General features: G+C 42.0%; 1 protein-coding gene and 1 pseudogene across 4 annotated transcripts in view; both read left to right on the plus strand.

The window, feature by feature from the left end:
• LOC126984373 (uncharacterized) overlaps nt 1–14,329 on the plus strand; it is a 48,383-nt gene that overhangs the window by 16,461 nt on the left and 17,593 nt on the right. For 2 of the 4 annotated variants that reach the window (XM_050838013.1, XM_050838006.1), the window contains exons 2-5: nt 5,900–6,010; nt 6,381–6,493; nt 6,728–6,834; nt 8,508–8,802. In XM_050838013.1, coding sequence (XP_050693970.1) covers nt 5,963–6,010; nt 6,381–6,493; nt 6,728–6,834; nt 8,508–8,802 — 563 coding nt within the window. In that variant the 5' untranslated portion in view covers nt 5,900–5,962. Of the gene's footprint in view, nt 1–5,899; nt 6,011–6,380; nt 6,494–6,727; nt 6,835–7,624; nt 8,283–8,507; nt 8,803–14,329 lie in introns of those variants that run through there. The other 2 variants (XM_050838025.1, XM_050838021.1) reach the window with 2 other exon arrangements.
• On the plus strand, nt 15–1,663 carry LOC126984404 (uncharacterized; annotated as a pseudogene).

Here is a 14,329-nt window from a genome sequence, read left to right on the forward strand (position 1 = left end):
TGGCCGTCACAGCCATGGATGGGCATGATACTCAGGATGTTGGTCGATCACCCCCGCATAATTATGAGGAGGAAGGATGTACTGACGCACCCTTCCTCAGCAGAGATGCACCCAATAATGAAGCACACGTGACTTATGGCATGCCTACTGTCTGGGAGACACTCCGAGAACAGGGCATATCTGCAGAGGGTGCAGACATCATCCTGGCCTCCTGGAAACCCGGGACAGCGAAACAATACAGGCCACACATCAGAAGATGGATGCAATTTTGCGATAGGTGGGACATCAATCCCCTTGATCCCACTGTATCCAACATCATCAACTTTTTGACAGAAACTTTCCACAGGAGAGTGGAGTATGAATGCCTAAACGGCCAGGGGTGCCCTCTCTTCCCTCGGCATTGTGGTGAATGGCTGTAGAGCGGGGAACCACCCGCTGGTTAACAGATGCATGAGAGGGGTGTTCAATCTAAGACCAACTAAACCCAGGTACACGGAAACCTGGGATGTTACACCAGTACTACAGGAACTTAGATCTATGTATCCATTACATAACTTGTCCCTCAAAGAACTAACCCTGAAGCTTGTGATGTTGATGGCACTTACACAAGCGGTGAGAGTCCAGACTTTACACTTGTTGGTGCTAACAGGCATTAGCACAGGGGATGATTACATTTCTGTTCAGTTGGAGGGAAACATTAAACAATGCAGACCTAACTATAACATTCAAAGAGTGAAGTGTCAGGCTTATTCTAAAGATGCCAGCTTGTGTGTATGTAAAACTTTGCTAACCTACATTAAACAGACAGAGGAACTCAGACAGATCACCAAACACAAGGTGGATAACCTACTCATCAGCTATATCAAAAGACACCATCGCACGTTGGATCAAGACCATGCTTCACATGTCAGGGGTAGACACCGCCAAATTCACAGCTGGCAATGTTCGGCCAGCCGCAGCGTCGAAGGCCAAGGCTATGGCTGTCCCGGTAACGTGTATTATGGCGAAAGCGGGGTGGTCAAGAGAAGCCACTTTTGCAAAATATTATGACAAGCATATTATTGCCGAATCAGACCCATTCCAGGAAGCTGTATTAGAATGATTTGGGTATCTTACTACAACATATGGGTGAACTTTATGGGTTATGTATAGGGCTCAGGCAACTGATTAAATGTTATTTTGTATTTTGTGAACATTTACATTACCATGTCTGGGTATCAAAGTGTGGTGTGCAGCTAAGGCATATGGTTTATTATTATTTATACACCAAGTTTACACAGCAGTAGATCAGCATTTCACAATGGATGAGCAGTTGTTCAGATTAGCTGGGTGCTCATAACATGTTCTTGTCAAAAAATTATACAGGTCAAAGTGAAATTTTGTCTTTATCACTATCATCTATTGTATATTCACTGTCAGTATCACCCTCCTCTTCATTGAAATGGAGCTGAATTTGCTCATCAGTGAGAGCGCCGAATTGACATCTATGTGCCATACTGTATAAGCATGCTCTGAACCAATAAAACTGCCGCGCATAAAGTCATCACTTGAGAAAAGATGCCTGACACTTCAATAAACGTAATTATAAGCCGCTAGAGGCATTTCATTCACGTTGAAAAAAAAAAATAATAAAACGTCATATGACGTGGTTGACCAGAGGGAGTAACAACATTAACACGTCAGGTGACATGGTTGACCACGAACGGGTTAACAGTACTACACAACAGGCACCATCAGCAGCTCCAGGGTCTCAACCATCATTCGGGATATGGGATGTTCCAGGATTTTAGTGTCAGAGGAAGCCCTGCCCGACGTGGACGTCTCTCAGTGTGGTCCCTTTTGCTGCTTCGACTACTTGGGGCGAGCTGATGACTTCCCGCTGGTAAGGTGTTTCCTTCGCTGACCCTTTACACCTTACACCTTGTGGCTCCTGGGCCCTTCCATCCGGGACTCCTCATCAACGCAATGTAGCTCAACTCTGAGATTGTTACCATTCTCCCACATCGCTCTATCCAGTGGATGGTGTCGCTACACGCCTACGGCGACAGACAAGTCTTGCGTGTGTGATAAGTGAGGAGGCGATTAAATGTTAAATGTTCTTGTGGTTTATATCTCGTCTGCCCCCGTGGAAGTTGAGGGATACCAGGCCTAAAGAGAGGATTGGTCTGGCGCTTCACCTCCATCTTGCAACGCCTGGTCACTTTCCTTCATAGTACAAGACACAATATATGGAGCAGTATAACTTAAGAAAATGCCTTCGGCTGTCCAACTGACAGACATACATACAAAGACAGTATATGGAGCAATACAACATATAAGAACACACCTTCAGCTGAACTTACACTTTTGGGGTCTATTGATTACCTTGGACTCTCAGTCACACATCTGTCCTCCTGCACAAGACCAAGAGATCCTGCTCTTGTAGAGGCAGAGGACGAAGTCAGAAGACACGTCTTCAGGCCCGGATTAACCTTGCATTGGGCCCTGCGCCACCCACAGTTTTGCCCCCCTTTGCACAAATTGGGCAAGATCTGGACAATTTCATATTTTATTGAAACATCGGAATGAATTAATGATACAATATACTTAATACAGATTGTCATCATCTTTATTTTCTTTATATTCTGTATCAGCAGCATACATACCTTACTAATGTACATAGATAACTATAGCAGCTACACCAATGCCCGTTTTCTTGATTTATCTTGCGAAAACCGTTAAATTATGGTTTCAAATGTCATTGAGGAGGTGACATAATTTTCAATTGACATAACAGACAAAGCATTCAGTCGTTTTTGAGTCATTGTTGAACGAAATCTGTTTTTGATCAAAGACAGATTGGAAAATGAACGTTCACCTTCGCAGACCGTGACTGGTAATGTTAAGATCAATCGCAGAGCAGGTGAAACATTGGCAAATGTTGCCTCTACAACTGGATTCTTTCTTAAGTATTTTAACAGGACATGAGGATCACGATCCAACTTCAAATGGGTTACAAATTCTGAGAATGTTACAAATTCATCCTTGCAGTGGGGTTCCAAGTCATTGATGTATTTTTTCACCAAGCTGGATACATCAACTCTCAGCTGTGCAGTAGGCTATCATTCTCCCTCAATGACTTGATAAAGGCAAAGTCGTCAGATATCTTGTGATAAGCCTGGCGACGTTGAGCTAAACTTGCATGTAACTTGTCAATGATGACAACAAAACTCTGTACAGGGAATTTTTGTGCATTTTGAAGATCTGCATCATGTTCAGCAGAATCATCGGCTTGACGCCGCCGTCTTCTCTTCCGTACCTTTTCCGATACATATACTTGCTGAACATTTTCTGTGAGATTTTTTACATCATTCTCCAGTTCATCAAACTGACCACGAAGCTCAGCAACAAAACTTTCAAGTGATAGAAACAATGACACAACCAAGTGATAGAAACAGTGATACAGTGCAAGGGCGTAAATAAAAAGAAAACAATAATGAAAGAAAAAGCCCGCTACTTACTGCTCCTGAATAGAGTAGAGTGGCCAAAAAGAGAAATCAATTTTGGGAGGTGTCCTGATACCTCTATTTTTCAAAGTATCACTTCACATACATACATGGATCATCCACAGCCTTTTTTTATACTTTCATTTGAAGCTGCATTCATTTTTCTTTGTGCAATTTCAGTCAGGACGCGTCCAGACCGTGTTAAGAGACTAGACAGAGTTGTGGTGTGGTGCTGGCCAGCGGCTGGCTGCGGCTGTGTCTGGGCAGTCTCTGGATTGGCTCAAACAGCCAACCAGATTAGTTATGGTGATGGAATATGATAACAAGAATACTCCAATATGTATTTTAAACAAATGTAGAGAATATAGAGGTTTACATTCATATAATTATTTTAATTAATTAAAAAAAAAAATAATCAACAACCCTGCTTCTTATGGACTTGATGGTACTGCTTTGAGATGTAAGCAAACATGGCGGAGACAGCGACATTCACAGGGGTAACGGGTATAAAGTTTGTGCATCATATTTCTTTATTATTATTCTACATCATAAGTGTATTTGTTGTAAAAATCTAGTACATTTTTAAAACAAGGAAGTGTGAAATTTCAAACTTGAATGTGCTTCAGTGTTTGTTGAACACTTAAGTAAAGTAAGAATGTTAAAAAATAAGTGCCAAATGGAGAAACAGGCACTTGTAAATATCGAATAATAACCTATCTTCTTAGTATCTCATCAATATTATTCATATATTGTTTGTGTTTATCAATCAAACTAAGTTAAACAGTTTTATGAGGAAGGTCTGTCGTACCTCAATGATCCCTGTCTACTAAGGAAACGTAGCGTGTTTTGTGCATGTTGTCAGGTTTGGTGTGCAACCGTCCACTAGTTTGTATAGGTACAAGCATTAAGTCACTTAATTTTCTTCCCTGGTGTCGTTTTATATGAAGTAGTGGTAAGTACTACTGTTATACATTGTTACTTTAGAAAAGAGTTGCCGTTGTTGCTGTAAAAGCGATCGTCACCTTGTTTACGTTTGCACAGAGGTTTGCAGTTTAATTTGAGTGCCATCGCTGCACTTTGAGCTTCACTAGCTGGTGACCCAAAGCTGAAGCTTGACTTTATAAGATGCAGGGTGATTTTCAGGGACATTTTTTTTTTTTTTTTTTTTTTGGGGGGTGCGTCTTATAAGCCATCAAATACGGTAGTTCCCTCAGTAGCTTGGCGAAAGTTACCGCCTGCACATTGCGCAGTGAGTGAATCTACCAACCAACCCTTATGTTTACTATTTTTAAGTTCTAGCTGCTCAGGGTAAGAGCACTGTAACTCTTCAACCAACAGTGGAACACTTGAAACACATAGAAGGGCACAAAGCAACATACGGTATCATAGTCATAATTGTAAGTAAAGGGGCCCCCCCCCCCCCCTTTTTTTTAATTTTTTTTTATTCCCCATCATCAAAGGATGCGGCTCAAGGGCAACAAAAAGAGTACAAAAAAAAGTCCGCTTCTTGCCGCTCCAAATCCTGATGGTCCCCCCAAGCAAGCTTCCATGCACCTGCCCTATCCATCCTAAGTCCTTCTCAGCAGTATCGATCGATTTGCCCCAGCCATGAATTACATGGCGTCCTCTTGGTTTCCTCCATTCAGAGTTGTCTCGTACAGGAACAACCCTGTCAGCAGGATTGACATCTGGGAGGGATGCCACATACCAATATAGCTGGAGTTGGCATTCACAGACTAAGATTGTTAAGAGACCTAAATACAACATAATGTTAGTGTTAACTTCTTGTGGGATGGCTACAATAAATTTAATGTTATATCTGTGTTATTAATTAATCTGCTGACTATTCCCTGCAGAAATCATTAGTTTCTCATCATGAAAAATAGTGATTTCTACAAAAAAAGTAATTCAAATTAATAGCAAACATGTTAAAACTCACTAGAAATAAAAGTTTTGTGTTCACATATGTGAAAACGAGGAAAAATAAGCCCATAAGTTCTCACAAGGGCTTGAGGAAGGCCAGAACCTCGACCTTCTATATGTCCACGTAAATTTTTCATTTAATGCTGATGATAAATGTATCAAGTCTTGAGGATAGAGAAAAGCAATTCCTCCTGAGAGTATATTAAAATTGGCTCAGAAGCCCTTCTTTATATGTACTACATAGTGACTTAAGTTTTCTCTTGCCTTGAACAGTTTCTTTGCTGAATCTGTCCCAGCTTAGAATCACTTAATAGCTTTGGGGCTTTTACTATAGATGTACGGTATAGCCTAGCTTGATTTTTTTTTTTTTTTTTTTTTCCAAAAAATGTTGCAGTTAATTAGTACATGTCACGTAACTTATTAACTTGTTTTTTCTGTTTCCCAACTAATACTAGCAGCAGTAAGGCTCACATTTTACTTTTTATTTACAGATAAGCAATTCAAAAATTTTGTTGGTGGAAGTGCGACCTGTGAAATGTCTCCTAGACACTTCCATGGGTCCAGCCCTCACGGATAAATGGTTGGAATACTCCCACTGGAAGGTACAACAACATTTAGCCACATAATTTATTGCCATCACTTTTTTGTTTCCATTTACCATTTATTGGTGTTTTGTATTGTTATGGAATTGTTCTGTTTCCTTCATCTTAAATAGTCTGTCAATGAGCCTATGAAGAAAACAGTAAAGATTTTATCAGTCACCAGTTGCGAGGAAGTATTTTTATGAGAAACCCTTATTCTTTGCTTCATTGAAGTTTCAGTAACATAGTTTTAACATGCAATCATAGTGATACAGTCATCATTTGAATTAGGATTGTGGTAAATTGATGCTTATTTTTTGTTGTGACTTTTAAAGTTGGCAAAAATAGTTATACTGATTGGCAGTACTAACCAGTGGTAACCTTTACCCAGGAAATTTATCATCTGCTGGAAGACATTGCAGAGGAGTATGAAGAGCAGAAGATCACTCAAGGAATCAAATATAATCAACCAAAATGCAAGATTGGTGCAACAATTCAAATGGGGTAGGTAATTTTAAACCATTTACAACATTTGTTTAGTTTTCTAATCGTTTTACCTATGTAGCATAGATAGCAGGAACAATGAAGGCTACATGACTTTGACTTTGTGAGTTTCGTTAGAGTCCTGAAGTGATGATAGTTTTTGGAAATTGCCATGTTCTGGATTTTTTTTTATGTGCATTGTATGTATTTGCCCTTTTATACAACTCATTGATTTTATTGTGTGGTTCTCTGCAGGTACATGTTTCGCAGCCTTCCATCATGCTGGTGCTCCCTCTACTTCCTGACCCCAAGAAATCCCCCCATTTGGGAAAAAAATGTTAATGCAGAGTTACAAGATAAAGGTGTTCCTTTGACATTTTACCAATTTTTGAAAATATAATTTGTAATTTTAATTTTAACTTATTTAGTTGATACATTAAAAGTCCCTCTCTGTCTGTCTGTTTATCTGTCTTTCCATCCATCTGGCTTTCTGTCGCTCTGTTCTCTCTCCCTCTTGCCATATTCTCTTTCCCTCTCGCTCTATTCTCTCTCTATCGTTCTCTATTATCTCTCTCCCCCTGTCTCTATTCTCTTTCCCTGAGTCTCTTTATCCTCTCTCTGTGTCACTATTCTCTCTCCCTGTCACTATTCTCTCCCTCTGGTAATCTATTCTCTCCCTCTGGTAATCTATTCTCTCTCCCTCTGTCACTATTCTCTCTCCCTCTCTTGCTCTATTCCTTCTCCCTCTCTCGCTCTGTTCCCTCTCCCTCTCTCGCTCTATTCCCTCTCCCTCTCTCGCTCTATTCTCTCTCCCTCTGTCTCTTTATTTCCTCTCCCTCTGTTGCTGTGTTCTCTCTCTCTGTCTATATTCTCTCTCTTTCTATTACTCTATCACTGTTATTCTCTCACTATTCTCTCTCCCACTGCTGCCCAGTTCTCTCTCTCTCTCTCTCTCTCTCTCTCTCTCTCTCTCTCTCTCTCTCTCTCTCTCTCTCTCTCTCTCTCTCTCTCTCTCTCTCTCTCTCTCTCTCTCTCTCTCTCTCTCTCTCTCTCTCTCTCTCTCTCTCTCTCTCCTTTTATTCTTTTTCTCTCTGCATCATCATCAAAATCTGCTGTGTCAAGTATTGCCATATCAAGAGCCAGTGAACCCTACACTATGGACCGGACACTTGCCCCAGCCCTGTCTTTAAGCCGCTAATTTTGGAAAATCAACCGCTTTGGTTGAAACCCACTCATTTTTTTAGAATTTCAAGAAGCTTATCTAACAAATAATTTAGCCCTACCAATGTGCTTTCCAATATGATGCATAACATTTCCCTACTCCCAGTAGTTTCATCGCTAAAGCTCGAAACGTAAACCCTTTTGAGAGCGATTTTGACAAACTCCAGACACTTTGCCGTTTTTGTCTAGTGTGGCATTTCTATTGCCTCTAGGAGGCTGTAATTTGGCATGTAGCCCCTCTTGGCAATCTAGTGTGACCAGCTCGAAGGATTTTTTGATAGCTTGATTCCAAGTTTGTCGTTGAGCCATCACAAAATAGCATGTTTTTCGATTTTTTCCCCTTTCGAGTCAGTTTTTGAGCCCAGTCGCTTATTAAAAAATGTAGCCCTTTCATTTTGCCATCGATTAATACCAAAAACATCTCTGTAGCCCCAGAAATAAGGGAGTTATGGCGATTCGCACCAAAGCAGTTGATCTTCCAAAATTTGCAGCAATGACAAGGGCACTGCAAAATAAAGAGAGTCCGCCATCCAATACTTGAGATGTCACTGCAAAAGCTAATAATGCATGGTGATAGCTCAGGCAATAGGTAAAGTTATTTGTTCACAGTTAAATATAAAAGTTGAAAAATCTTATCATATAAAGGTATTTCAAAGACAGACAAGACTAAATAGGCAGTTGTTTCAATCTGTTTAATGTACACTTGTTATTTTGTGCTTATGTAGTTATCAAAGGAAAGACTCACGATTTATCTGATGTTTTATATTGCAACATCATTAATGCTATTCACTAAATCAGTCCCTTAATCTTTTAGGTGGGCGCTTTGAGAACTTTGGATTGTGCGGTGAGATGCTGGTTGTCAGTGCTATTTTACGAGATTCTTTACCATCAAGTACCACTGAAGTCGCCTCCACACTAAGCAGCAGTGGCACCTATCAACAGGAGTGTCTCAATCATAAGCTGATAAAGGCACTTGACTGCAGAGCCACATATACAACTTCTATATCCAACTACTTTAAAGCATCCACTTCATCTGCTGATGATATTTCTGCCAAGTGTGTGTCTTCGTCAAGCAGAGAGAGGCAGAGAAGTCCACCGTTGAGGGTAAAGTACGTCAGATGGCACTAATATTATTTTTGTTGGAAGAGACTTCCTGAAGGCAGATCAGTGTATAGTGGGGGGAGCTTGTATCTTCTTGATTACAGTAGAACCTTGTTTATCAGGCACGAACGGGGGAAGCTTGTGCCAGATAACCCATTTTGCCGGTGTTTTGAGATTTACTCCTATAGAATTACCAAAAGTCCTATTACTATTTCTATGACTATGGCATTTCTCAAGTTTCTGGCAGATCTCCAACTTATGCTTCAAGGTAAGCACCTTGCGCTTCCTCTTCTCGGTAACTGTAGGAATGTTGCAGTGAATAACAGGCCCAATGGTCCAGTAATAACGGTGAAAGGCAGGTCTCGATATGGCGGCACAAACTGTTCTATGGGGGGTAAACGCGCCGGGTGTACTGGCATAGTTGACAACTCTGCTTTAGCAGCCCTGGCATAAACACTTGCAGATCAGATCCATGCCGTTGTTTTAGGTGCTGGATAAACGAGGTTCTACTGTACACATTATCTCAGTGTTTCAAAACACACAAGGATTGAATTTAGCCTGGAAAGGTGAAACTTAATTTTTCTTTGCCTGGAATTGAGCCAGTGACCAGCCCAAGTGAACCCATTTCTCTACTGAGTCAGGTAAATAGGTATCCCACATGTATATGAATTATCAGAGGTTTCCATGTCAGGTGGAATGCTACATTGCTTTTCTTCTCTGATCCAGATCAGTTTCTGTGTATATTACTGAAATTAATTATGTTATGTTTTCTTAGGTCGGGTAACCTTGAAACCCGCCGAGAAATGTGCCATTCATCTTTCTGGCCTGACGCAGGGGAGAAACATAATGCTGTGGAAGATGCCTGACCACCAGTGTAGTGTGGAGAACGTGTATCTTCTTAATTACTCACATTATCTCAGTGTCTTGAAAACCACAAAAAAATTGGTATAGCTCAGAAAGGGGTAAACAAACTTCCTTGCGCCAGGGACTGAATCCACGACCAGCCAGATGGAAAGCCAGCTCTCCACCGAGTTGGCTGAAGAGTTACCCCACAGCTAAGTGGGTTTTAGGGGGCATTCCACATCAGGCAGTTCACTAAAATTGATAATTTTACAGTACAGTCATTTTGAATCAAAGATATTAAGTTTACAAAAATTAATATGAATACAGAGAAATACTGTGAACTCCAATTCAAATACGAATATTTCATGAAAGTATTCATGAATGTTTTCATAAATATTTTTTGTTAAAAATACTCTAGCATTAACTTGGCATACTACTTTAATGAGGTTATGCCATGGTAAAATTGCTTCATGAGCAATGAACCAGGATTTGTGCCAATATTCAGTTAATTAGCACTGTATCTGCTGGCAGCGAAGACGCACTGGTGTTGAAAACGCAACCCATTTTCAAGTGTTTTATTAAAAAAATATATATATCCAGACTACTAATTTTGGTGCATACATGTACATTCATTGAACCCTCTTGCTGGCCTCTTTGAAAGTATCAAACACAACAATTAGTAATGACCAACAAGTATGTGTTCACAGAGGCCAAGTAAGTGACAAGTAGCTTCCCAGTGATGGGCTGGGGAATTAAGTTACCTCAAAATAGAACTGTTGGCCATTCACTTGCCTTACCCTGCAGCTTGACTGGCAAGTTGCTTTTTACTAGACTTGCCACAAATTGCATGTCAAGTCTCCATCTTGGATGTCACGGCCCCGCCTCGCTGCCGCGTCACCACCTAGCTTGTGGCTCCTGGGCCCTTTCATCCAGGACTCCTCGTCAACGCCATGTAACTCAACGCCGGGATTGTTACCATTCTCCCGCATTGCCCTATCCAGTGGATGGTGTCGCTACAAGTCTACGGCAACAGGCAAGACTTCTGTGTCTGTGATAAATGAGGAGGTGATTAAATGTTAAACGTTCTTGTGGTTTATATCTCGTCTGCCCCTGTGGAAGTTGAGGGATACTGGGCCTAAAAAGGGAATTGGTCTGGCGCTTCACCTCCATCTTGCAACGCCTGGTCACTTTCCTTCACAAGTGGCGACCTCGCCAGGATCCCTCCTTCCTTCCCGGTGCTGTGAGACGAGATGAATCACCCCAGTCACCATTGATGGTCAGGATTGTTCCCTACCTCCACTTGCTGTTTCTGGGCTCAAAGTAAGTGTTTTGGTGATTGGTTGTTGTTTTGAGTCTCTTTCTTTTCCTATACCAGGTGCGTCGTACATGATTCTGGTTCAGGGCCTCGTGTTTGTCAGGCGCAAAGTTTAACGCTTCCGACCTTGGACCCCTTTAGCCTAATATGTTGTCATATTAGCTTGGGTCGAGTTTCGTACATTTTTGTGGTGATTTAACTCACCCATTTGGGTTGTAGTCTCCTTGTTTGCTTTCTTGTGTTTGTTTAATTGGGGGTTGAACAGCTTGCCTGTTTCTTTTCTTAGTGTATTCTTTCGTTTTGTGTTTTGTTGACTAGTGCCGGTCGATTAATGTTCTGTTGAAGATGTCGTCCATTCAGGAACTGATCAAACTAGGACGAGAGTTGGGCTATGAAGGGGACAACCTCAGGACCTTTGTCTCCGAGGAGCAGGCACGCTAATGGGGCGAATGTGAGTGTGAAACACAAGAGAAGAAGGAAAAAGAAGAATGTGACTGAGAAAAGGAAGAAAGAGCCCGAGAAGAGCGCGAAAAAGAAAGAATTAGGCAGAGAGAAAAGAAGATCATGACCAAGAGAAGGAAGAAAAGGATAGAGAAAAATGCAAATGAGTTGGTTATGTATGCCTCTCCTGCGAACGTACATGCACGTTCAGGGAGTGTTGAATGTGGACACTTACGTTAGTGCGTGCGCGATGATCAGCCATTTTGAGGGAACTGCGGACATCTTTTCTTGAGGTTCTGGCAAGGTAGTATTGCCAACTGCAATATTTACAACTATTTGGTCAAAGAATCAGTCAGGTGATAGGTGAAGCTATGCAAAAATGCCGCTATATTGGACAAGAACATTCCACCAGTTACTCGTCCGTAGATTTTCCGCGCTGCGCTGATATGATTTTCCACCAAATTTTAGTGGAGAACCCACTCAATTGGCAATCCTGTGTTGTGAGAAATATTGTTGGAACACTCTCATACGCGGGAGATTTGAGTGCAGCTGGAGCTCGCAGCGAGCGTTTAGCACCACCTGCAAATACGCCTAACACTCGCTGCGAGCGTTTAGGAATGAAAGGGTTAAGAGGAAATGGCAGAGGATTAACCCTTTCCTTGCGGGCAGTGTGGACGCGACTATCCCTTCAGGCGCAGTTGGGCAGCCCAACTGGGGGTCTCTTTTAACCTCTGTATCTCAAAAACTATTCATCACAGCTATAAACCAAAAACACCATTGGAAAGAGGAGGTCCAGATCTATAGGAGTCGGTTATGTATGCCTCTCTTGCGAACGTACATGCATGTTCAGGGAGTGTTGAATGTTAACACTTACGTCGGTGCGTGCGTGATGATCAGCCATATTGAGGGAACTGCGGACATTTTTTTCTTCAGATTTTGGCAAGGGAGAATTGCCAACTGCAATATTTACAACTATTTGGTCAAGGAATCAGTCGATGATAGGTGAAGCTATGCAAAAATGCCGCTATATTGGGCAAGAACATCCACCAGTTACTCGTCCGTAAATTTGCTGTGCTGGGCTGGTATGATTTTCTGCCAAATTTAGTGAAGAATCCACTTAATTGGCAATCCTGTGTTGTGAGAATAAGTGTTGGAACACTCATATGGGGGAGATTTGAGTGCAGGTGGAGGTCGCAGCGGGCGTTTAACGCCACCAGCAAATACGCCTAACGCCTGCTGCAAGCGTTTAGCAATAAAAGGGTTAAGCGGTTTAGAAGAGGATTAACCCTTTCCATTTGGTGACGCCGACGTCGGCACCACTGTACTGAAAGGGGCAAAGATGTTCCTGAAGGAGAACAACATTAGAACCTTAGATGAAGCAGTTAAGCGCGCCGACATCTGTGCTTCGGTACACCGCTACTCCTTAAGGTGCCCTTCAGTGAATGAGCACAACAAATGACCGCTCCCTGCTAAACCATCCTCAAAGGGATCTCCACCCACACCAAGGAAATCACCATCTTCATTCAGTTAAGTGCCATAATTGTGGAGATCCAGGCCACATTAGACCAAACTGTCCTCAAAATCCAGCTTTGTTTAAACAAAAGCCTAAATCTGACACTTCCAAGGAAAATGTAAAGATCGCGTCCTGCCTCTCTAAGCCTTCTAGTCAAAAGTACTACACAACAGGCACCATCAACGGTTCCAGGGTCTCAACCATCATTCGGGATACGGGTTGTTCCAGGCTTTTAGTGTCAGAAGAAGTCCTTCCCGACGTGGACGTCTCTCAGTGTGGTACCGTTCACTGCTTCGACTACTTAGGGCGAGCCGATGACTTCCCGCTGGTAAGGTGTTTCCTTCGCTGACCCTTTACACCTTACACCTTGTGGCTCCTGGGCCCTTCCATCCGGGACTCCTCATCAACGCAATGTAGCTCAACGCTGAGATTGTTACCATTCTCCCACATCGCTCTATCCAGTGGATGGTGTCGCTACACGCCTACGGCGACAGACAAGTCTTGCGTGTGTGATAAGTGAAGAGGCGATTAAATGTTAAATGTTCTTGTGGTTTATACCTCGTCTGCCCCCGTGGAAGTTGAGGGATACCAGGCCTAAAGAGAGGATTGGTCTGGCGCTTCACCTCCATCTTGCAACGCCTGGTCACTTTCCTTCATAGTACAAGACACAATATATGGAGCAGTATAACTTAAGAAAATGCCTTCGGCTGTCCAACTGACAGACATACATACAAAGACAGTATATGGAGCAGTACAACATATAAGAACACACCTTCAGCTGAACTTACACTTTTGGGGTCTATTGATTACCTTGGACTCTCAGTCACACATCTGTCCTCCTGCACAAGACCAAGAGATCCTGCTCTTGTAGAGGCAGAGGACGAAGTCAGAAGACACGTCTTCAGGCCCGGATTAACCTTGCATTGGGCCCTGCGCCACCCACAGTTTTGCCCCCCCCCCCCCCTGCACAAATTGGGCAAGATCTGGACAATTTCATATTTTATTGAAACATCGGAATGAATTAATGATACAATATACTTAATACAGATTGTCATCATCTTTATTTTCTTTATATTCTGTATCAGCAGCATACATACCTTACTAATGTACATAGATAACTATAGCAGCTACACCAATGCCCGTTTTCTTGATTTATCTTGCGAAAACCGTTAAATTATGGTTTCAAATGTCATTGAGGAGGTGACATCATTTTCAATTGACATAACAGACAAAGCATTCAGTCGTTTTTGAGTCATTGTTGAACGAAATCTGTTTTTGATCAAAGACAGATTGGAAAATGAACGTTCACCTTCGCAGACCGTGACTGGTAATGTTAAGATCAATCGCAGAGCAGGTGAAACATTGGCAAATGTTGCCTCTACAACTGGATTCTTTCTTAAGTATTTTAACAGGACATGAGGAT

The sequence above is a fragment of the Eriocheir sinensis genome, chromosome 5 (assembly GCF_024679095.1).
Source record: "Eriocheir sinensis breed Jianghai 21 chromosome 5, ASM2467909v1, whole genome shotgun sequence".
Taxonomy (NCBI): domain Eukaryota; kingdom Metazoa; phylum Arthropoda; class Malacostraca; order Decapoda; family Varunidae; genus Eriocheir; species Eriocheir sinensis.